Source organism: Triticum dicoccoides, chromosome 7B (assembly GCF_002162155.2).
Source record: "Triticum dicoccoides isolate Atlit2015 ecotype Zavitan chromosome 7B, WEW_v2.0, whole genome shotgun sequence".
Classification (NCBI taxonomy): Eukaryota; Viridiplantae; Streptophyta; class Magnoliopsida; order Poales; family Poaceae; genus Triticum; species Triticum dicoccoides.
Window position 1 is genome coordinate 511,694,555 of NC_041393.1, and position 24,575 is coordinate 511,719,129.

The 24,575-nt window shown below is 46.6% G+C and overlaps 1 protein-coding gene and 1 long non-coding RNA gene across 3 annotated transcripts; one reads left to right on the forward strand and one right to left on the reverse strand.

Annotated features, from left to right (window-relative positions):
- Window positions 1-709: 709 nt before the first annotated feature.
- On the reverse strand, window positions 710-2,505 carry LOC119341915. Of its 2 annotated transcripts, none has more exons than XR_005165334.1 (5): window positions 2,050-2,505; window positions 1,774-1,950; window positions 1,306-1,521; window positions 1,053-1,148; window positions 710-939 (listed from the first exon to the last, which is right to left on the reverse strand). It is a non-coding gene; the product is annotated as an uncharacterized LOC119341915 (long non-coding RNA). The 2 variants fall into 2 exon arrangements; XR_005165333.1 differs by having other exon boundaries at window positions 1,053-1,161; window positions 2,050-2,504.
- A 6,625-nt stretch (window positions 2,506-9,130) lies between these two features.
- LOC119335467 (berberine bridge enzyme-like 27) lies at window positions 9,131-10,749 on the forward strand. Its single transcript, XM_037607590.1, has one exon. The coding sequence runs from the start codon at window positions 9,138-9,140 to the stop codon at window positions 10,689-10,691; it is 1,554 nt and encodes a 517-aa protein (XP_037463487.1). The 5' UTR covers window positions 9,131-9,137; the 3' UTR covers window positions 10,692-10,749.
- The last annotated feature ends 13,826 nt before the right edge of the window (window positions 10,750-24,575 follow it).

The window sequence follows — 24,575 nt, forward strand, 5'->3', positions numbered from 1 at the left end:
ATCTTTTTTCAACGGTTTGATTATTTTAATTTGAACTTCTTTTATTCTTTAGTAACAAGAAAAATTAAGGTTTGCTTATTTTTAGTAATGGAAGAAATCCTAATTTTCTAATAAACATGGAACTGCTCCGTTATTTAAATGTGATTTTCTTGGGTTTTTTATTTAGAAGCACATAATCTCTTTTTTATGTACTTTTATTTTCATTAAACCTATTTTAGGTTCAACGGTTAATCTTACTCAAAAGGAAACATTATGTTGTTTTATTGTCCGAACTTACTACATTTCATGCCGTGAACCTCTTTAGCTTTTTGTGTTATACTTTTCTTCCTTTTGTTCTCGTCGTGAACTTTTTCCTTTTTGAAAGACGAACTTCTCGTGTGAATTGTACTGGTTTTTCTTATAAAAATATTATGTTCTATTTGTGTTACCATTTTTTTTCTCCATCAAAATTCTCGAGCTTTTCATATGTGAATTACTTGGGCATTTTTATTAGAAAAAGACATAGGTTTTTAGCTCCCTGAAAAAACATGTTTTCCAAACCATGGCACGCGATGAACTAGAACTTCTAACATTAAGCGCATATGTTTGCATACTCTGTAACAACAAGAGACAATTGTTCTTTTTTCCTCGGATAATTGTTCTAGTAAATTTAACACAAACAAAAAAATCATGTCTCATATGCACAAAACCAAAACAGGTGAGGTCCACATAAACAAAAACCATATTTTTCGCACATTGAGCTTCATCTAGCAGGCATTGTACACGCATGGGCAATAGAGGTACAGTTCATACATTGAATTGTTTACAAGGTTAAGCATAAACACAAACAGGGGATAAAGAACCATAGAGGGAGAGCTACATGCGAGCACTACTGCTCATTCATGGGAGATAACCACACCAATGGCACGGGCGAGGACCGGTTGTCCCCTGCAATTTTACCTGTGGTAGGACACAAGCGATGAAAACATAAATCGGAAGTGAGATCACAAACCCATGTGGAAATGCACCCCCAAAAAAGCACAAAGATCACACACATCATTCTGAACTCTGACCTTCTTTCTGCACATCATGTGATCTTCTCCCTTGCCTGATGGTGACCTTCATTCCTATGTTCATGCGGGTAGCGAGCACCAGCAGCACATAGGTCTCTGCAGGCACAAACTTTTGAGCAAAATAGTGAGAAAAAAGCAGCAAACAACTAAACACCTGAACATCAAACAAGAGGAGCAGCCGGCAATTTCTTCTTCTTTTCTAAACGGTCTTTTGTACTGAGAATTGAAAGTGCCAAATGAAGTTAACACGTACTCCTTCTTTCTGATCCATACTAACTTCGATTTTCACAGAAAAATTACACCGGCTCGGCGACCGGGATCCTCTGACGTCTTCTCCATCTTTGCCAACGTCTCTAGGAAGAAGAGGCTATTCTGCTCCGCGTACTCCAGCTCCTCCTGTTCGCAATTGGATCGAACACCTTACAAATTATAGACCCAATTGCCCACTTTTACATGTGCAAATTACTTCCTGAAATGAAATAAACCAGGCAATAAGAACAGATGAAAAACGTCGCAATTTCGCACGGCTAACTAACAAATACATCGCAATCAAGAGATAGGCCAGAGCAGAATTCATGATCCCAACCAACCCACATTATCAGCAGTTAAACACCAACCCTGACCAATCACTTGGCATACATCTGATTAGCAGAATCTCACTAGGCACTAACTAGATACGCCAAATTTAGGGAGCACTAGAAAGAAAAGAAAGGGGGCTCACATCAGGACAGCGGCAGCGCGATCTGGTAGATGTTGTTGTTCATGGAATCCATGACCAGCAGCTCGTCACCCTGGGTGACCTCCACGGCGTACGGCTCGATCCCCAGCTTGCTGTCGTCGAAGACCGTCTCCACGGTGTAGCCGCCGTCGTACTTGACCATGGACTTGGCTCCACTCGCTGCTCCCCACACAGAGAGAAACCAACATTGTTTGAGGAAAACCCGAATTCAAGAAACCTGGAAAGCGCGTAGGCGAAGAGAGGGATTCCAGCAGTCACCTGTCTTGACCGTCGATTTGAGCGACCACAGCTGCTTCAACACCGCTGACGCCGCATTGGAGAGGAAGCCGCTTACCACCTCCGCGACGGCAACCAAGAAAACTCGCCAGGACCGAACCAAATCGCGGCGCGGCGCGCTGGGATGTCGGGTCTCAGCGGCGCGCGGGACTCCAGGGATCTGGCGGCGCGCGGGACTCCGGGGATCTGGCGGCGCGCGATGGTGCGGGGGTTCGGCGGTGCAAGGAGGCGCGTTGGGCCGGGAGAGGGGGTGGCGGCGGCAGGTGAGGCGTTGGGGCCGGTGGCCGTCGGTGGTGGGAGGTGGTTGGTGGCAGGGCGCGCGGGTCCGGGGGGAGGCCAACGTGGTGGGTCGAGCTCGCCGCGCGGGATCTGGGGGGAGGCCGGCGGGCGTGGGTCGGGAGGTGGGGAGAGATGGAAGTTTTTTTTGTGAGTTCTTGCTGGTTCGGGAGTTGTCGATCGAGCCTATATAGGGCCGCTGTGATCATACGATTTTAGTGGATATCGATTTTTAGGTTAGTTGATGTAGTGCATTTTAGGTTAGTGGAGGGGAAAAAACAAAATAAGGAAAAAAAAGAAAAGGGGAAGAAGGAAGAAAGACCAAGAAGAAAAAGAATGAGAGGAAATAGGAAAATAAGAAGAGGAAGGAGAAGGAGAAGGAGAAGAAGAGGAGAAGAAGAAGAGGAGAAAGAAGAAAACAAAGAGGAGAAGAAGAAGGAATAGAGGAGAAAACCTTCTTCTTCTCCTCTTTTTTTCTTCCTCTTTGGGAACGAGGGTGTCGAGGATCACCGAGCGGTCGATGATCGGAAACTAGGGTAGAGGGTCGAGGGCGCCGAGGGGTCGAGGTTCGGGGATCGCCGAGGGGTCGAGGGTCGAGGGTCCTCGAGGGGTTGAGGGTTGAGGGTCGTCGAGCGATCGAGGGTCGGGGACAAGGGTAAAGGGTCGAGGGTCGCCGAGGGGTCGATGGTCGAGGATCACCGAGGGGTCGAGGGTCGTCGAGGGATTGAGGGTCGAGATTTATCAAGAATGCCCCCATTATGGATGTGCACAAATTGATCCATTTTTTTATCTCATCTACGTAACGTTCTATATGTCACGTTGTCTTGTGTCAAAGTATTTAAGAAATCCATGGCTTCATCATTAGCCGAAAGTAACAGGCGCATGATGATACGAAGCTCTCAAAACTTATTTTGGAACGGAGTTCCGGATAGGATAATTCGCTTTTTGCTACGAAGTTCAGCAAAGGCCTTCCAAATAGCGACGGAAGGCCTTTGCTGAACTTTGTAGCAAAAAGCAAATTATCCTATCGGGGACTCTGTTCCAAAACAACTTTGGAGAGCTTCGTACCATCATGCGCCTGTTACTTCTAGCTAATAATGAAGCCATGGTTTTCTTGAATCCTTTGACACTAGACAACATGACAAAGAAGGGTAGATGAGATCAGGAAAAATATGGACCATTTTCTACACATCTAGAATGGCGCCATTTTATTAAATCCCTTGTTTGACATTCATGAGAGCGGCGGTTCGGATGTCGGACATTCATGAGAGAACTCCGGTAACTCCTCAACATGAGGGTGGACGTCGATCAACCCCCTCTCGCCCCACCAAACCCTAGAAGCGTCGAGGCCATCCCAAACCCTAGAAGTGTCGAGGCCACCCAAATTTACCGAGTTAAAAGAGCGTTGTCGTCGAGGCCACCCCAAACCCTAGAAGCGTTGTCGAGGCCACCCCAAACCGTAGAAGCATCGAGGCCACTAATTATTATGCCTTGTTGTGATTAGCTAGCTAGGTCTATGTTTGCCACTAATATATCCATCTCTCATGTTTGTATATTAATTTCCATGTTGTAATATTTGCAGAAACTATGGATCAACAAAGAGACTTGGAAAAAGAATAGTTGTTGGGGATATAATCTTCAGCGGAGGTGATGTTTTGTCGTTTCTCAACGACACCGATGGTCTGCAAGGAGAGGATGAAGCAGGCTACGATGATCGAACAATGGAGAAGGAAAGTCATGATCATGATGGCTCCGGCGACAGAATGTCGGTGGAAGAAGGAGACCGTGATGTCGGCTCCGGTGACCGGACGGAGTCAGGATCAACTGTTGCAAAATCGGGCGAGGTATATATATTAATTAAGCCTGTGCTGAGTAGGTAATTGATGCATTAATTGTTTTGGTATGTACATATATTAACTCTTCTTTCTTCTTTTATAGCTCTCTGGATCGAGCCAAACTTCGGTAACGAGACGAGGCCCGAAGAAAAGGTTGCGCCCGGATGAAAGGTTCACGATCACAGCAATCGTGGACAATGGCCAACCGATTGAACCCACGCGGACCAAGGAAGCATTTTCTACTCAGTGCGGAGCTATTGTTAGGGGCAGTGATAACCCACAAGTATAGGGGATCGCAACAGTTTTCAAGGGTAGAGTATTCAGCCCAAATTTATTGATTCAACACAAGGGGAGCCAAAGAATATTCTCAAGTATTAGCAGCTAAGTTGTCAATTCAACCACACCTGAAAGACTTAATATCTGAAGCAAAGTATTTAGTATCAAAGTAGTATGGAAGTAACGGTAATAGTGACAAAAGTAACAGTAGATGTTTTGTAGCAATCATAACAATAGCAACGGAGAAGTAACTAAGCAAAGATCAATATGAAACGAGCTCGTAGGCAATGGATCAATGATGGATAATTATGTCGGATGCAATTCATCATGCAACATTTATAACATAGGGTGACACAGAACTAGCTTCAGTTTATCAATGTAATGTAGGCATGTATTCCGAATATAGCCATACGTGCTTATGGAAAAGAACTTGCATACCATCTTTTATCCTACCCTCCCGTGGCAGTGGGGTCCTATTGGAAACAAATGGATATTAAGGCCTCCTTTTAATAGAGTATTGGCCAAAGCATTAACACTTAGTGAATACATGAACTCCTCAAACTAGGATCATCAACGGGAAGTGTCCCGACTATTGTCACTCCAGGGTTTGCCGGATCATAACACGTAGTAGGTGACTATAACTTGCAAGATAGGGTCAAAAAATCACATATATTCATGAAAACATAATAGGTTCAGATCTTAAATCATGGCACTCGGGCCCTAGTGACAAGCATTAAGCATGGCAAAGTCATAACAACATCAATCTTAGAACATAATGGATACTAGGGATCAAACCCTAACAAAACTAACTCGATTACATGGTAAATCTCATCCAACCCATCACCGTCCAACAAGCCTATGATGGGATTACTCACGCACGGCGGTGAGCATCATGAAATTGGTGATGTAGGATGGTTGATGATGACGATGGCGACGGATTCCCCTCTCCGAGCCCCGAACGGGCTCTAGATCAGCCCTCCCGAGGAAGAACAGGGCTTGGCGGAGGTTCCGTATCATAAAACACGATGAATCCTTCTCTCTGATTTTTTTCTCCCCGAACGTGAATATATAGAGTTGGAGTTGAGGTCGGTGGATGTCCAGGGGACCCATGAGGCAGGGGCGCGCCCTAGGGGGGGCGCCCTGCACCCTCGTGGATAGGGTGTGGGCCCCATTTTGTTGATTCTTTCACCAATATTTTTTTATTAATTCCAAAATGTGACTCCGTGGAGTTTCAGGTCATTCCGAGAACTTTTATTTATGCACAAAAATAACACCAGGGCAATTCTGCTGAAAACAGCGTCAGTTCGGGTTAGTTCCATTCAAATCATGCAAGTTAATTAGAGTCCCAAACAAGGGCAAACGTGTTTGAAAAAGTAGATACCTTGGAGACGTATCAACTCCCCCAAGCTTAAACATTTTCTTCTCCTCAAGTAATTCAGTTGACAAACTGAAAGTGATAAAACAAACTTTTACAAACTCTGTTTGATCTTGTTGTTGCAAATATGTAAAGCCAGCATTTAAGTTTTCAGCAAAGATTATGAACTAACCATATTCACAAAAACATTTAGGTCTCACATTTACTCATACCAATGGCATAATCAACTAGTGAGCAATAATAATAAATCTCGGATGACAACACTTTCTCAAAACAACCATAATATGATATAAGAAGATGGTAACTCTCTAGCCCTTTCTGAGACCGCAAAACATAAATGCAGAGCATCCCTGAAGATCAAGGACTGACTAGACATTGTAATTCATGGTAAAAGAGATCCACTCACACTCATACTCAATGTAAATTAATAACAATGCATGCAAATGGCAACGGTGCTCTCCAACTGGTGCCTTTTAATAAAAGGATGATGACTCAAAATAAAAGTAAATAGATAGGCCCTTCGCAGTGAGAAGCAGGGATTTGCAGAGGGTGCCAGAGCTCGAGTTTTGAAACAAAGATAAATAATATTTTGAGCGGCATACTTTTATGTCAACATAACAACCAAGAGATCTCGATATCTTCCATGCTACATACATTATATGAGGTTCCCAAACAGAATGGTAAAGTTTATACTCCCCCACCACCAATGAGCACATTCCATGGCTGGTCCGAAACAATGGGTATCGTTTAACTAACAACAATCCTGGGGGAGTTTTGTTTGTAATTATTTTAATTGAATTTGAGCATGGGACTGGGCATCCCGGTTACCGGCCATTTTCTCGTGAATGATGAGCGGAGTCTACTCATCGTGAGAATAACCTACCTACCATGGAAGATATAGACAGCCCTAGTTGATACATGAGCTATTCGAGCATACAAAACAGAATTTCATTTGAAGGTTTAGAGTTTGGCACATACAAATTTACTTGGAACGGCAGGTAGACACCGCATATAGGAAGGTATGATGGACTCATATGGCATAACTTTGGGGTTTATGGAAGTGGATGCACAAGCAGTATTCCCGCTTAGTACAAGTGAAGGCTAGAAAGAGACTGGGAAGCGACCAACTAGAAAGCGACAACAGTCATGAACATGCATTAAGATTAACCAACAATGAGTGCAAGCATGAGTAGGATATAAATCACCATAACATAAATATCGTGGATACTATGTTGATTTTGTTTCAACTACATGCATGAACATGTGCGAAGTCAAACCACTCGAATCATTCAAAAGAGGATACCACCCTATCATACCACATCACAACTATTTTAATAGCATGTTGGCACGCAAGGTAAACCATTATAAACTCCTAGCTAATTAAGAATGTCATGAATTACTATAATCTTTAATTGTCATTGCAAAAAATGTTTCATTCATAATGTGCTGAATCAGGAATGATGAACTAATCATATTTACAAAAACAAGATAGGTAGAGTTCATACCAGTTTTTTTCATCTCAATCATTTCATCATATATCGTCATTATTGCCTTTCACTTGTACGACCTAACGTTGTGTATAATAATAATAGTGCACATGCATTCGACTATGCTGAAATCTGAAAACATTTAATTCAAAGGAGAAGACAAGGTAATATGGACTCTTGTTTAGATCAACAATAATGCATATGAGAGTCACTCAATATTTTTATCGTGGTCTTCTTCTTTCAACCCCCAAAGAAAAGAAAAGAATTACAAAGAAAAATAAAATTATTTACACGAGAAAGCTCCCAACAAAAAAAAAGTCAAACCGCAAACACACACAAGAAATAAGAGCAAAAAAGAAAAAAAAGAAGGAAAAATGTCAAAAATACACAAAAGGACACAAACATAAAAAAAAACAAAAAAAAAGACACACTACGTGTCGGAGGAGTCTCTCGACATGAACCTAAAAAATGGACACAAAAGGAAACAACAAAGAACAAATAACGAGGCCCTCATCTTTTTTATAACTTGCCTTATCAATTAGAAAATAACCACAATTTGATTTTGAGTGGAACAAAAATAAGACAGATATTAACCACCTAACTAAAAAAACAATGTACTATCTTAATTTTATTTTTAAAGAGAAACATATAGCTCGGACACAAGATTTCTCACACGTCCAAAAAAAAGGCCCAATAGACGAGAGACCCTCCCTCACGCTCAGCCCATGGTGCACATCTCTGCCCAAGACAAGAAAAAAAAAAAGATGTTGGTTGCACTATAATGGGCCGATACTACACGGGCTGACTCGTTGACTGAAGTCTCACTCGACTAAGATTTAGTTGCTTCCTTGATTTTTTTCCCCTCTCATCTATGATATTTCTCCGAAATAATAATATTTTTGGTAAGTTAATAAATTCTTACCAAATAAGAAGTGCTTAACAATAAGATGTCATTTTTCCTCCCATCTCTCATCAATCTCCTGATGATATTTGTTTGGTAAGTCAATAAATTCTTACCTTGATGTTTTCCCAAATAATTATACCATTTGGTAAGTAAATAAATTCTTACCAAATAAGATGTCATTTTCCCCTCCCATCTATGATTATTCTCCTAAATATATTTTTCTTTGATAGGTCAATAAATTCTTAGCAAATAAATGCTTCACAATAATATGGTAGGTAAACTATGGCAATTGCATGCAAAAAACATTCTAGCTATCAGCGCATCAATGTAATAATGGCCTTCAATCACGGGTTAATCCACTAGAAACGTTTATACTCCCATTGCAAAGCACTGGCAATTCTCTAGTACTCCCTCCGTTCACTTTTATAAGTCGTTTCAGACAAGTGAAATTGAGCTGTTTTGCACAATGTCTGAAATGTCTACAAAGCCTTATAAAAGTGAACAGAGGGAGTACAAGATAAAAAAGATTAAGATAACACAGCTTGAAGTGTACAAAACAAACGCAACTTGCAATCTTGCAGCCAAACTAGTCAGCGCAATAGTTCTTCGTTTACTTCCGAGCCGGATGACCTCTAGATGCCTATCTGCTGAAAAGAAAAAGATGCGGTGCCTGGACAACGGACTAATCAAACACGGGTCACCGAGGCCAGCAAAATTCCATGCAAGCAACCATGGATCGACAACGACGGGCACCCAGAAAGGGTTGACCATGACTTCTCCGCCACAGCACTGAACGCGCACGTTTCCCAAAAGTCCTACTGCTCCGTGTTCACGTGGCACGGCTGCATGGGCCATCTATATAACGAGCCCATGACAAGACCATAAGCTCTGTGTCATTTTGTTCGGGAGCGGCAACAATGGCGGTTTCCACACGCATGGCACTCTTGATCGCAGTTTGCTTCCTCGGTTGCTACGTGTCCGTCCCGTCCTTGGCTGCCTCCGGCGACTTCCTCCAGTGCCTCTCGTCCAGCATCCCCAGCGAGCGCGTGTTCACGCCGGATTCGCCGTCGTTCACTTCCGTCCTGGTGTCGTCCATCCGGAACCCCAAGTTCTTCACCCCGACGACGGTGAGGCCGCTCTGCATCGTGACGCCCACCAACGCGTCCCACGTCCAGGCCGCGGTGCTCTGCGGCCGCCGCCACGACGTGCGCGTCCGCGTGCGCAGCGGCGGGCACGACTACGAGGGGCTCTCGTACCGGTCCGAGCGCCCCGAGGTGTTCGCGGTGGTCGACCTCGCCAACCTCCGCTCCGTGCGCGTCGACCGGGGCGCGGCCACCGCGTGGGTGGACTCGGGCGCGACGGTCGGGGAGCTGTACTACGCCGTCGCCAAGGCGGCGCCCGGACTCGCGTTCCCGGCCGGCGTGTGCTCGACCATGGGCTTGGGCGGCCACATCAGCGGCGGCGGCTTGGGCATGATGATGCGCAAGTACGGCCTCTCCGTCGACAACGTCCTCGACGCCACGCTGGTCGACGCCAACGGGAGGCTGCTGGACAAGGAGGCCATGGGGAGCGACCTCTTCTGGGCCATCCGCGGCGGCGGCGGCGGGAACTTCGGCGTCGTGCTGTCGTGGAAGATCAGGCTTGTACCGGTCCCACCGACAGTGACGTTCTCCAACATCCAGAAGACCGTTGACCAGGGCGCGGCCAGCGCCGTGACCAAATGGCAGACGCTCGCGCCGGCCCTCCCCGAGGACCTCAGCATACGGGTGATCGTGCAGAACCAGCATGCCCTCTTCCAGACCCTGTATCTCGGCGGCTGCAGCGCGCTGGTGCGCGCGATGAGCAGCCAATTCCCGGAGCTCGGCATGACGCGCGCCGACTGCCGGGAGATGAGCTGGCTGCAGTCCACGGTCTACATCAACTCCGGCGACACCAAGACGCTGGTGGAGACGCTCCTGAACCGAACGACCAGCCTGAGCACGTTCACCAAGAACAAGTCCGACTACGTCAAGCAAGCGATCACAAAGGAGACGTGGGAAAAGATCTTCCCCTGGTTCAACAGCTCCGCCGCGGGACTCATGATCCTGGAGCCTCACGGCCGAAGGGTCGGCAGCATCGCCGATGAGGACACGCCATACCCTCACCGGAGCAGCGTCCTCTACAACATCCAGTACGTCGCGTTCTGGACGGGCAACGGCACGGACGGGCCGAACTGGATCGGTGGTCTGTACAACTTCATGGAGCCGTTCGTTAGCAAGAACCCGAGGGGTGCGTACGTGAACTACCGGGACCTGGACATCGGGGAGAACACGGTGGTCGGCGGTGTCACGACCTACGAAAGCGGCAAGGTGTGGGGTGAGAGTTACTTCGGGGGCAACTTCGAGAGGCTCGCCATCACGAAGGGGAAGGTGGACGCCGGCGACTACTTCAGAAACGAGCAGAGCGTACCCCCACTTCTCTCGAGGAAGTGATAGGCTGAAAGTGTAACCTGCAATCTAATTTGAGGACATCCAACTATAAATTCTACACTTACGGAATCATGGGGATTCTTTGCTTATGGATAGGGCTGCAAGAAAAGCTGAGCTGTTTGAGATCGATTCATATTTTGGCTTGATTTGAGATTGATTCGAAAAAAAATGAACTGAATATGAACACTTTATGTAACTCGATCAAGAAATGAGCTGATCTTAACCCAACACTAGCTCGCTCGATTTAGCTCAATAGCCCGCTATCATATAATTATACTCCCTCTATATCGGAATACCTGTAGTTGGACGAAAAGTAAAAAGGTAATCACCATATACGTTTTGCATGATTTTCCTCCACTTTACCTACTATCAAATATGGAAGCTTAATTAACTGCAAAGAAATTTTAGCCCCAATATAGTATGTGATCACCATATGTTAAATATCATGTTATTGTGGCAAAACAACTGATAGCAGACACACCTTTATTATTTTCGTTTGCTAGTTCTTCCATGATCACTTCTATTAAGTATTAAGTATTAGGACAACACTATTCTAAACCCTATAAGGGCCCGACAGAACCTTCCTGAACTTCCAAACCCCCACTGCCCGAGCCCCCACGGCCCGACCAGTGGCGTGATTTGCGTCCACCCCCCCATCAGGATCCTGACCCCCCGCCTCGCCTCCGCTCTCCTCCCCTCGAGCACCGGCTGACCCCTGCCTTTGTCGCGACTCGCCGTCGCCGACCTCCGTCGCCTCTACCAGCCAACCGGATCCAGCTCCGTCCCCCTCCATCGCCACCTCATGTCCGATCGCCGGCGCGGGTGAGCGAGCGATGGCAGACGCCGGCACGAGGGAGCCCGTGTCGCCTGGAGGCGGCGAAGCCGCCAGACTTTCTGCGACGAACCACCATGGACTTTTGGATGCCTCCTCCTCCTTCCATCCTCAGCTCCCGATGGCTTCGCATAGCTGATGATGGCCAAGGCACAAGGTACGGCGAACGGCGCGGCCAAGGGAGCATCTCAGGGGCGGCGCCTTCAAATCTTGCAACGGACGCGGCACCACAGGTAGATGAACTTCCTCCCTCTTCTTGCCTCCTCCTTCAATCTTGCCTTACCTGATCTTCTTGCTTCATGCAGATGAACTTCGCGCCCTCGGCAAGATATTGATTGCCATCAGATCCCTCTCCCAACTCTCTGACAAATTGCTCTCAAGGTGGCCTATCTACTGCTGGAAAAAGGTTGGACGAACTTCTATTCAAGGTATGGTTGAACTTCTTGCTGTCTGTTATTTTCTTTCAGCCATGTGAAAGTTCTGGTAGTGTGTGAGCCTCAGTCCAGGCTACAAAAATTAAAAATTGCCTGCATTCTATGTAAAAAACCATGTGAAGTTCAACTAGTAAGTGGGCTAGAGTTCAGGTTGGTATGTATCGGGTTGTGTGCAAAAAAAACATGTGATCACATGAAGGTCATGTTAGTATGCACTAGTAAGTTCAACCATTCAAACTCATGAAGGTCAGCTTTTTAACTGTGGACAGTATTTTCCCTTTGCAAACCAGAAGTTCAGTCTGTGGAGAGTGATCAGTTCAGGTACAGAAAAAATCAAATAGTGCAGAATTCAGAATGTGAGGTTCATTCCGTGAAGAGTGCTCAGTTCAGGTACACAAGTATGGGCAGATGCTCAGCTCAGGTCAGAGTGTGATACCTGTCATAGGGAAAAATATGTACATGAACAACACTTTTATATGAGAAGTTCAGGCTGTGAATAATGCTTAGTTCAGTTACACCAGTATAGGCAGATGTGACTTGTCTACTAACAAATTCTTTTTTTAAATGCCAGCAAGAAGAGAGACGAAGAAAGAAGCTTAGAAGTTCCCAGCAGCAAGTATGCAACCCTAAGCCTGTACGCGGTGTGCCACCCCCTCAATGGGTCACACCTCAAATGCACCAATAACATTCTCAATCTGCTCCACACCAAAATTGGGTGACACCCGAAACACATGCAGGCTTCCAAGATGCTGGGTCATAGCCCTATCTGCACCACTTTCCGCCTCCAGCTAATTGGGTGACGCCGGAAATCCCCTGCGGATTCTTTGTATCCACCAGCAGACTTCCAAGCACACCGATGGAGGAGGGTCTTAGCTCAAGTCCTGCATGTAATTCTAGAGGTTATCCTGCGTGGAAGTCTAGAGGTTATCCTGGTGTGGCTCGTCAATGTGAAAAGGCAGCAACTAAACCGGATCCCAGGACAAATCCAACATGAACACACACACGGAGGAGAGTGCTCTGCACACTACCACCATTGGATGCTGCCGCTGCTACAAGTTAGGATCGTATGGGACATGAGGTGGATGGATCGCTTCATAGAACAAAACAGCAAACTAAAACCAGGATCACCATACCTCCACAACCACCACAAGAAAAAATGACGCAAACAAGAGAGAGAGGTCATCTTCAGCCCTCCTTCCTCCTCGCGATCCACTACACAGGAAAGAATGATGCATAGATACACTCACAGGCAGTTTCCCAAACACCCAATTGGCTGGGTCATCACCACCCTTCTTAACCAAGTCAGCAGCAGTAAGCTCAAAAAAGCTTGGCCTGATCTGTGCAATTGATGCGAGGAGTTCTTAAGTTAGGATTAGGCGTCTTGCCAATGATAAGGCAGTCCAGATACATAAGAAGCGGCGCGATGCCACAACCTATGACAACTTTTCCTATGCTAGTCCCTTGCTGATACCTAGTAACATCCCTTTGAAGATCATCAACAACCAACTGCCAATAGTCCATATTTGCCATATCTTCAAAGACAAGATTCTCATCCATTGCTGCCTCCCTGGACACTCGTGTAGACGTACCAAGAATAATAACCTTCATGAAAAGAATCAGGTAAAACACCTACAGAGCCAGATCATCCTTCGTCTCATCCTTCACAAGTTCCCCGAGGATCTTCCGCAGATCCTTTGTCTTGATGTCATCACTCCTCTTGTATCCAAGTTTGTCCTTCAGCCTCATAACAACATCATCAAACCCATCCTCCGAGGGCCTAGGAGGGGTATGATCACCTTAAGGGAATCCAAAAATATGGTGAACAACATCACTTGTAGTACGCAAAACCTTGTTCGCCTCACCCATGTCCAGAATCATAGTTGAAGGGTCAATCCTGGTGTAGATGTGGCCCATCAAAGGACGAGAAATGTTGGAATCAACCTTGAAGTCAAACACACAACCAAAACCAGCCTTGATAGCCCTCTCCTTGTGCCTAACTTGTAGCAATTTTGCGCACGACTTGACCTCTTTCAGTGAGCAACGAACTGTATTTTTAAAACGTTTCGCATCATCTCCTCCTTCATCACCTTCTTCGACTGCTTTGCCTCGTCTCTTCCTCATCTTAGGCTGCGCCACAAGCTGATACTGCAAAAATGCAATGACAGGGAAAAACGGTAGAACAATGAGATAAACAAACTAAACCAAAAGTTCACTAATGCTGAATTGTAAAAACTACATAAGCAAATAGAGCATGGACCAAAAAAATGTATATAGCAGAAGTTCAACCATTAAAAACAAGAAGAACAGCTGCTTTCTAAATGATAGCAATGTACATTTCAGAAGTTCAACTATGTCTACGTAGGTAGTGCAACCATGTATGACCAGAAGTTAAGATGCTTTCTAAATGTTAGACATTTACAGAGCAGAAGTTCAATTATGCACACCAAGGCATTAAAACCATGTATAACAAGTTCGGCTAATTTCTTCATACATATATCCAGAAGTTCAGCTACGTACACAAAGGCAGTAATACCATATAAACCAAGCAGTTCAGCTAATTTCTTCATGTCTATATATAGCTGATACGTCTCTGTCGTATCTACTTTTCCTAACGCTTTTCCTCTTGTTTTGGACTCTAATTTGCATGATTTGAATGAAACTAACCTGGACTCACGCTGTTTTCAGCAGAACTACCATGGTGTTGTTTTTGTGCAGAAATAAAAGTTCTCAAATGGAACGAAACTTTGCGAGGATTTTTATACAATAAAAGAAAATATCTGGAGCCAGGAACCACCGGAGGGGGGCACATGAGTGGGCACAACCCACCAGGGCATGCCATCCCCTCTAGGCGCGCCCAGGTTGGTTGTCCCCACCCGATGGTCCCGCAGACCCTGAAACCGACGCTATAAAATCCTATTTTTCCAGAAAAAATTAGGGAGAAAGAATTATTGTGTTTCACGAGACGGAGCCGCCGCCGTCTCCTGTTCTTCATCGGGAGGCCAGATCTGGATTCCGTTTGGGGCTCCGGAGAGAGGGATCTTCGATCTTCGTCATCACCAACACTGCTTCTCCATCGCCAATTCCATGATGCTCCCCGCCGGGAGTGAGTAATTCCTTCGTAGGCTCCCTGGTCGGTGAGGAGTTGGATGAGATTCATCATGTAATCGAGTTAGTTTTGTTAGGGACTGATCCCTAGTATCCATTATGTTCTGAGATTGATGTTGCTATGACTTTGTCATGCTTAATGCTTGCCACTTTGGGCCAGGGTGCCAGGATTTCAGATCTGAACCGTTTATGTTATCACCATTATATCCATGCTCTAGATCCGATCTTGCAAGTTATAGTCACCTGCTACGTGTTATGATCCGGCAACCCCAGAGTGACAATAGCTGGGACCACTCCCGATGATGACCGTAGTTTGAGGAGTTCATGTATTCACCATGTGCTAATGCTTTGTCCCGGTTCTCTATTAAAAGGAGGCCTTAATATCCATTTGTTTCCAATAGGACCCCGCTGCCATGGGAGGGTAGGACAAAAGATGTCATGCAAGTTCTTTCCATAAGCACGTATGACTATTTATGGAATACATGCCTACATTATATTTATGAACTAGAGCTAGTGCCGTATCGCCCTAGGTTATGACTGTCTCATGATGAATATCATCCAATGAATTGTCGATCCAATGCCTACGAATTTACCTTATATCGTTCTTGCTAAGTTACTACTATCGCTACTGTCACTATTGCACTTGCTACAAGATCAATGCTACCATTGTTACCGTTACTATTGCTTTTGCTGCTATTATCAAAACTATCATACTACTTTGCTACTGATCACTTTGCTGCAGATAATTAATCTCCAGGTGTGGTTGAATTGACAACTCAACTGCTAATACTTGCAAATATTCTTTGGCTCCCCTTGTGTCGAATCTATAAATTTGGGTTGAATACTCTACCCTCGAAAACTGTTCTGATCCCATATACTTGTGGGTTATCAAGACCTTTTTCTGGCACCGTTGCTGGGGAGGATAGCTATATTTGTTGAGTCACTTGGGATTATTATCAAATTATCACTATAAAGAATCTGAAGGATGCTAAGACTAAGGTTTTTCCCTCTAAGACGAGGGGAGGTAAGGAACTGCCATCCAGCTCCGCTTTAGATTCACCTTCTGTTATAAGTAAACTTGCAACACCACCACATGCTATTAATTCTGATATGTCGGAAGTTGTTGATGATGCCACTTCTGCTATGAATGCTACTCATGATGATGCTAGTACCTTGCTTGATGATAATGTGCCACTAGGTGAATTTCTTGATGAACAAATTGATAGAGTAAGACAACATGATATTGTTGAAACTGATGATGAGCTTGAAACTCAAAATCTTGAAACACCTACTAGAACTTGCCCTCCTAGATATGAATTGCCAAAAGTACCGGAAGGTTATGCTATGAGTGAGGAGGCAACTAGAGATATTCTTGCTGGTAAGGATAGAGATGATCTAGAAAAATTATTATGCAAGTATAAAGAAAGATCTTTGAATGCTAAAATGAAATGTGATCCTAAGTTTGCTACTTCGCCTATCTTTATTGATGATAAGGATTATGAATTCTCTATCGACCCAGAGTTATTACTTTGATTGAATTTGATCCTTTCCATGGTTATGAAACTGAAACTGTTGTGGCACATCTTACTAAGTTGAATGACATAGACACCCTCTTTGCTCATGATGAGAACATTCGCTATTACTATATCCTGAAATTATTTCCGTTCTCATTAAAGGGTGATGCTAAAGCTTGGTACAATACTCTTGCTCCTGGTTGTGTGCATAGTCCCCAGGATATGATTTATTACTTCTCTGAAAAATATTTCCCTGCTCATAAGAAACAAGCTGCCTTGCAGGAAATATTTAACTTTGCCCAAATTGAAGAAGAGAGTCTCCCACAAGCTTGGGGGAGGCTTCTCCAATTTCTTAATGCTTTGCCTGATCATCCTCTTAAGAAAAATGAAATACTTGACATCTTCTATAATGGACTAACTGATGCTTCTAGGGATTTCGTAGATAGTTGTGATGGTTGTGTTTTCAGGGAACGAACTATTGCAAGCTAAAGAATTATTGAATAACATATTGAAAAATTATGATGATTGGACTCCTCCAGAAACACCAATTAAACCCACTCCGAAGAAGTGGGATATCTTATATCTCAGTCCTGAAGATATGCAAGAGGCAAAGAAATCTATGAAAGAAAAAGGTATTTGTTGGATTTCGGGTTCCGCAAACCCTTGTTAGGTTCAAACTCTGGGGTGCGTGCGGAGATCTCAACCTACCCAGCTTGCCTACATGCGATTCCTCAAATCCTAGCGCGACGAGCTCAAGGGAACAAGGAGACACAACAGTTTATCCTGGTTCAGGCCACCTTGTAGTGTAATACCCTATTCCAGCGTTTTGGTGGATTGCCTCGAGGGGCTGAGGACGAACTAGTACAGTGGATGAACTAGCCTCAAGAGGTGAGGTGTTCTTGAGCTCGGGTGAGCTGGTGAGGTGGTCGAGTGATAATGGATCCGATCCCCCTCTATGGTGGTGGCTAAGTCCTATTTATAGTGGCCTTGGTCCTCTTCTCAAATGTAAGCGGGAAGGGATCCCAAAACGGCCAGATTTGAAGGGGGACAAGAAGTATACCCTATCCTGACTAAAGTGGTCTTCACCTGCAAAAGCCTCTGGTCGTGACGCTGTGGTGGGCTCGGTGATGACCTCCGTCCTGCCGTCCTGGCGGTCTTGGTTTTGTTGCACCAGAAAGGAAACCTTTGGCTGATTCCTTGGGACTCCGTGCCCGCTGCTTGCCTCCTTTGCTCCAAAGAGGAAACTGGCATTCCGCGCCTTCTGGCGCCCGCCTGGCCTTGGTCGTCATGGCTCACGTCAGCTGAACCTCGTGAGGTGCACCTTGCATAGAAGTCTCCGCCCCTCGGGAGCCGACCTGAGGAGACCGATCCCCTTGGAGGTCTTGGCATCGTCCGCCTCGTGAGGCTTGGCCCCTCGCGAGGGTCTTGAGTTGTTGATGCCGAAGCTGGGACATACTGGGCCGTCGATGGAGCCATGCAGTGGGCCGCAGGCAGGCAAGTCTAGGTACCCCCATATCAACAACGCCGACAGTAGCCCCCAGGCCCAAGGCACGCTCGGACTTGGCTTCTAGGCGAAGCCAAAGGACAAGTGCGGAGCGCCGCAGGCCCTAACCGCCTATGGCCTTGGACGACGCGTGGCAATTGATGGGATGTGGGCATCTCCACTTCCCCATGCTGCCTCCGCAACCGTTCGACTTAATGAGTCGATGATGCATGCAGGAGATCATCATTACGCGAGGTCATGGAGGCTGGCGGTTAGCCTCCCTTTGGCTATAAATGAGGGGAGGGGCAGAGCCCCCTCGCTCATCTCTTCTTCCGTCTTCTTGCTGCTCGTCCCTTTTTCCTTCTCCAACTTGCTGCTGCTTCCATGGCACCGATGAGGAGGTTCTCGACCACTGAGAAGGGGAAGGCTCCCAAGGAGGGGCCAGCTTCTCCGCCTCCCAAGAGGGGCCGCGGCCGTCCCCGCAAGCACCCGGCGACCCCGGCGGTGGCCCCCAGGGGCCGCGGGTGCGCATCTCTAAGGGCTGGAGTCTCCCTTGGCGCTCGTGGTGGTACTTCTTCTCGCGGCGGGGGCCACCGGCTCCGGGGCAGGCCCCATGACGAGGGGAGGCGCACCGTGGTTGTGCGCCCTCCTCACCCATGATTCTCCTCGTTGGACGTGCTCCTGGAGTTTGTGGTGTGGTCGGAGGTGCCTGCCGGCACCTCGCTCCGGCTCCCGTGCTTCTTCTCCGGCGAGCTGCCATCCTCGGGGATCAACGACCTCTGACTGCAGGCTGACGGCTACTGCTGCAGGGCCTCGTGGGTGGGGACTGAGGTTGCCGCCATGGGCAGAATGGTTCTGGCCCGTGGATGGCAGACGTTCGCCTGCACACAAGGCATGAGCGGGAGGTGTTTCTTGAGGATGTGGCGCTGGTGTTGGATCCGCATGGCCTTGGGCCACTTCTGTTTAACCTTTCCTTTCTCCTGCAATTCGAACGAAGAAGGGTGCCCCGCTGGGGTGTGTAATGAACTATGGCAGTTATGCCCCTTTTATGCAATGCTTATTATCTTAATGCCGTGCCATGATGTCTGTACTCTGGGTAGGCAAGGGTAGGGTAACTTAGCTTGATACGTTTGTAGTGGCCTCCCACCTCACAAGGGCGAGGCCCTTGGCGTCTGGTGAAGCCCCCATCCATGGCGACTAGGGAGGCGCTTAAGGCCTCGGGAGGTGTTGTAGATCCGCTGCAGAGCTGTTTAGAGAAAAAGGAAGCCCGTCTAGCACCTCATTCATGTTTGCGCGAGCCCCATGTCATAGGTTAGCTGTGGCTTAATGCACTGCATCGCGCTGCCCGAGGGGCACGGACATGAGGTGGTGCTGGTGCCCGTGAGCTTTATCGAGGGCTCCTCGCGAGGATAAGGCCGAAGCACTAGGGCAATGGGGTTCGGTACGGTGTGCTCGTGCAAGGGCAGGGCCATGTGCACACACCTGCCTAGCCCCCACGCGCGAAGCGTGCAAGGGAGAGCGACGGGCAACTACCACACCTTCATGGCCCAGGCTAAGAACGATGAAATGAGAGGAAAAAAATACAACTTGGCGAACCAAAGCATGAAAGCACCGACTCCATTAAAGATCAGTAAAAGATTGCAAGCAACTTCGGAAAGCAAATGAACAGCCGCGTCCGGCACCTACTCTAGTCTTCTCACTAGCGCAGAGCTAAGTGCTGCCACTAAGACATGGGAGGGAGCCCCCGTGAGGCCCCAGGGCGGCTCTCAGGAGACTCCGGGGTGTGTACAACCCCACTCATTATTACGGGAGAGTGTTACGAGCGAAGACCTTCACAGGCCGGAGCCTTGCTTCATGGGTAGAACTTCCGGAGGTGCTGGATGTTCCAGGCGTTCTGGATGGGGACCCCGTCCTGTGTTTCCAGGCGCGCGATGCCAGGCCTGGATACATGGGGAATCCTAAACGGGCCCTCCCGCATGGGAGAGAGCTTGTGTAGCCCCTCCCCGGAGAGCACCTGCCTCAGGACGAGGTCGACCACCTCCAACTTCCTGGAGTGGACGCTACGGCAGTGGTACCGCCATAGTGCCTGCTGGTACCTTGCCGCTCGGAGCGAGGTTTGACGGCGACATTCCTCCCCCAACACGAGATCCATCCCCCGCGTGGCGTCCTGACGTGCCTCATCAAACGCCAGGACCCGCGCGGAGCGATGCTTGACCTCGTGTGGGAGAACCGCCTTAGCTCCGTAGACGAGGAAGAATGGTGTCTCTCCCGCTGGCTTGGTCGTGGTGGTGCGGATAGACCACAGCACGGACTGGAGCTCGTCGAGGCAGCCCCTGCTGCAGGCCTTGAGCGTCTTCTTGAAGGTCCTTGCCTTGAGGCCCCTCAAGACTTCGGTGTTGGCGCGCTCGGCCTGGCCGTTGCTCCTGGGGTGTGCCACTGAGGCGTAGCATATATGCGTTCCAAGGTTAGCACAATATGTTTTGAAAAGGTTGCTAGTGAACTACGAGCCGTTGTTGGTGATGATGCGGTTAGGGACCCCAAACCGGCTCACGAGACCCTTGATGAACTTGACGGCGGATCCAGCTGGGATGGTGCGGATGGCTTCTACCTCTTCCCACTTGGTGAACTTGTCGATGGCGACGTAAAGGTAGCGGTAGCCCCCTGGCGCTCGGGAAAATGGCCCCAAGATATCCAGCCCCCAGACCGCGAACGGACATGTGAGCGGGATAGTCTGGAGGCCTTGCGCAGGCTGGTGGATCTGCTTGGCGTGGAACTGGCATGCTTCACAGGAGCGCACCAGCTCAGTGGCGCCATTGAGTGCAGTGGGCCAATAGAAGCCACTGCGGAACGCCTTGCCCACAAGGGTGCATGATGAGGAGTGGTGTCTGCAATCACCACCATGTATGTCTGCCAGCAGCTCAAGCCCCTGCTCCCTAGAGATGCATCGCAAAGAAACATCATTGGGCCTCTTGCAAAGGATAAGCCTGGACAATTTCTAATAATGAGAAAGGAGCTCCCGAGGACACATTGGGAATTATCGTCAAGCTAGTTTTCATCACATTCATATGATTCGCGTTCGGTACTTTGATAATTTGATATGTGGGTGGACCGGTGCTTGGGTACTGCCCTTACTTGGACAAGCATCCCACTTATGATTAACCTCTATTGCAAGCATCCACAACTACAACAAAAGTATTAAGGTAAACCTAACCATAGCATGAAACATATGGATCCAAATCAACCCCTAACGAAGAAACGCATAAACTAGGGTTTAAGCTTCTGTCACTCTAGCAACCCATCATCTACTTATTACTTCCCTATGCCCTCCTCTAGGCCCAATAATGGTGAAGTTTCATGTAGTCGACGTTCACATGACACCACTAGAGGAGAAAACAACATACATCTCATCAAAATATCAAACGAATACCAAATTCACATGACTACTAATAGCAAGACTTCACCCATGTCCTCAGGAACAAACGTAACTACTCACAAAGCATAGTCATGTTCATAATCAGAGGTGTAATAATATGCATGAAGGATCTGAACATATGATCTTCCACCAAGTAAACCAATAGTATCAACTACAAGGAGTAATCAACACTACTAGCAACCCACAGGTACCAATTTGTGGTTTTGGATACAAGATTGGATACAAGAGATGAACTAGGGTTTGAGAGGAGATGGTGCTGGTGAAGATGTTGATGGAGATTGACCCCCTCCCGATGATAGGATCGTTGGTGATGACGTTGGTGATGATTTCCCCCTCCCGGAGGGAAGTGTCCCCGACAGAACAGCTCTGCCAGAGCCCTAGATTGGTTCCGCCAAGGTTCCGACTCATGGCAGCGGAGTTTCGTCCCGTAAGCTTGCCCCCGATTTTTTCCAGGGTAAAAGTGATAATATAGCAGAAGATGGCCGCCGGAGGCCCACCAGGGGGCCCAGGAGATAGGGAGGCGCGCCCTATAGGGGGCGCGCCCCCTATCTCCTGGACAGGGTGTGGCCCCGCTGGCCTATTTCTTTCGCTCAGAAATTCTTATAAATCCCAAAAAGTTGTTTCGTGGAGTTTCAGGACTTTTGGAGTTGTGCAGAATAGGTTTCCAATGTTTGCTCCTTTTCCAGCCAGAATTCCAGCTGCCGGCATTCCCCCTCTTCATGGTAAACCTTGTAAAATAAGAGAGAATAGCCATAAGTAATGAGATATAATGTGTAATGACAACCCATAATGCAATAAATATTGATATAATAGCATGATGCAAAATGGACGTATCAAGTCCCCCAAGCTTAGACCTCGCTTGTCCTCAAGTGGAAGCCGAAATCGAATAATATGTCCACATGATCAGAGATAGAGGTGTCGATAAAAATAAAATACGGACATGAGGGCATCATGATCATTCTAATAATAGCAACATATATAGATTTTGTCATATGATTTCTTATGCTCAAGTAACAAGCAATTCATAATGTCAAGTATGGTTCAGAAACTTCATTAGGAACTAAGAAACTAAAATCTCAGTCATTGAAGCAATTGCAATTTATTGTAACATCACAAAGAGTCAATAAAAGAGCTTTCCAGCAAGTCCACATACTCAACTATCATATAGTCTTCTACAATTGCTAACACTCACGCAATACTTGTGGTTATGGAGTTTTAGACGGACACTGAGAAAGATAGGGGCTTATTGTGTTGCCTCCCAACATATTCACCTTTAGGTGATGTCAACAATAATAGCCCATGCTAACGAACATCCAATTGGATATGTATATCATGATCTTTCAAACACGAAGAGCTTGCCAAAGGATAAAATGAAAAAGGGAAAGGTGGAGATCACCTCGACTCAAGCGCAAAATAAAAGCATAAAGTAAGAACATGAAGTAAAAGATAGGCCCTTCACAGAGGGAAGCAGAGGTTGTCATGCGCTTTCAGGGTTGATGCATAAAATCTTAATGCAAGAGAATGTCACTTTATATTGCCCCTTGTGTGTGGACCTTTATTATGCAGTCCGTCACTTTTATTACTTCCACAACAAGTTCGTACAAAGCTTATTTTCTCTGCAGTAATAAGTCATACATAATTAGAGAGCAATTTTTATTGCTTGCACCGATGACAACTTACTTGAAGGATCTTACTCAATCCATAGGTAGATATGATGGACTCTCATGGCAAGACTGGGTTTAAGGGTATTTGGAAGCACAAGTAGACTGGGTTTAAGGGTATTTGGAAGAACAAGTAGTATTTCTACTTGGTGCTAGGAATTTGTCTAGCATGAGGGGGAAAGGCAAGCTCAACATGTTCGGAAGGTCAATGACAACATACTTTAACTGAGATGTGAGAAAACATAAACCATTACGTTGTCTTCCTTGTCCACCGTCAACTCTTTAAGCATGTTATACTTAATGAGTGCTTACAATCATAAAAGATGTCCAAGATATTGTATTTATATGTGAACCTCTCTTTCCTTATCACTTCCTATTAATTGCACCGATGACCAAAACTATGTTCATCAACTCCCAACAATTTTTATGCCTCATACTTTCTATGTGTGAAGTTATCACTATCCATAAGTTCAATATGAACTCTTTTATTCTTTCTACTTTCTCGAGATGATAGCACATAGCAAAGCCCTTGACTCAACACTAATCTTTATTATAGATAGCTCGCGGAATCGAATACAAAAAGAGATCACAAAGCAAAACTCAAACTACTTGATATCAAAACTTCAATCTACTAGATCAAGATACTACTAAAAGGATCGAACTAAATAAAGCGGTAAAGATAGGAGTGTGATGGTGATACGATACCGGGGCACCTCCCCCAAGCTTGGCAGTTGCCAAGGGGAGTGCCCATACCCATGTGATTATTTCTCCTTCTTCATGGTTGGTGTTATGATCTTCTTGGTGATGATGCCCTTCAGGATGCGGTTCTCCTCCTCGAGCTTATTGACTTGTTTGAGATCCATAATCTCTTTACGGAGCTTACCCGTAACGGCCAAAGCTCCTTTTATCCAAGGATGCTGCATACCTTCTGGAGAACAAGTGAAACTCTTTTTCATATTTTCATAAGAAAGAAATTTAGAATTGGAAGGGATGGCCGAAGTTGGAACAGCCACGCTCGGTAGTTCCCCTATCATGAATTCGGCTCGGAGACGAGAGGTGACTTCTTGATCTTCTTCCATGGCATCTATCCTTTTCAAATCAGCCTCCATCTCATCCTCCGTTGATTGTCCAAAGTGGTAGGCATCGCTATTCGCTCCTGGGCCTGGCATTGGGTGAGACACCCGACTCTCCCCAACTGACTCCTGAGAAGACATCTTGCTTAATTCTGCAACAAGAATAGCTCGAAACGAAAACAGAGGATATTTGCGTGATACGGTGGTCAAAGCCTTCGGGAGTATATATAATGAATTTTTACCGACCAAAATACGTAACATACAAGAAAATGGAGTCCGGGAGGCACACGAGGTGCCCACGAGAGAGGGGGTACGCCCTCCACTCTCGTGGAGCCTCGTGTCCCTTTCGGAC

Bases quoted from the DNA above. Each gene is read 5' to 3' on its own strand.
- LOC119335467 (XM_037607590.1), top strand. From the start codon at position 9,138: ATGGCGGTTTCCACACGCATGGCACTCTTGATCGCAGTTTGCTTCCTC.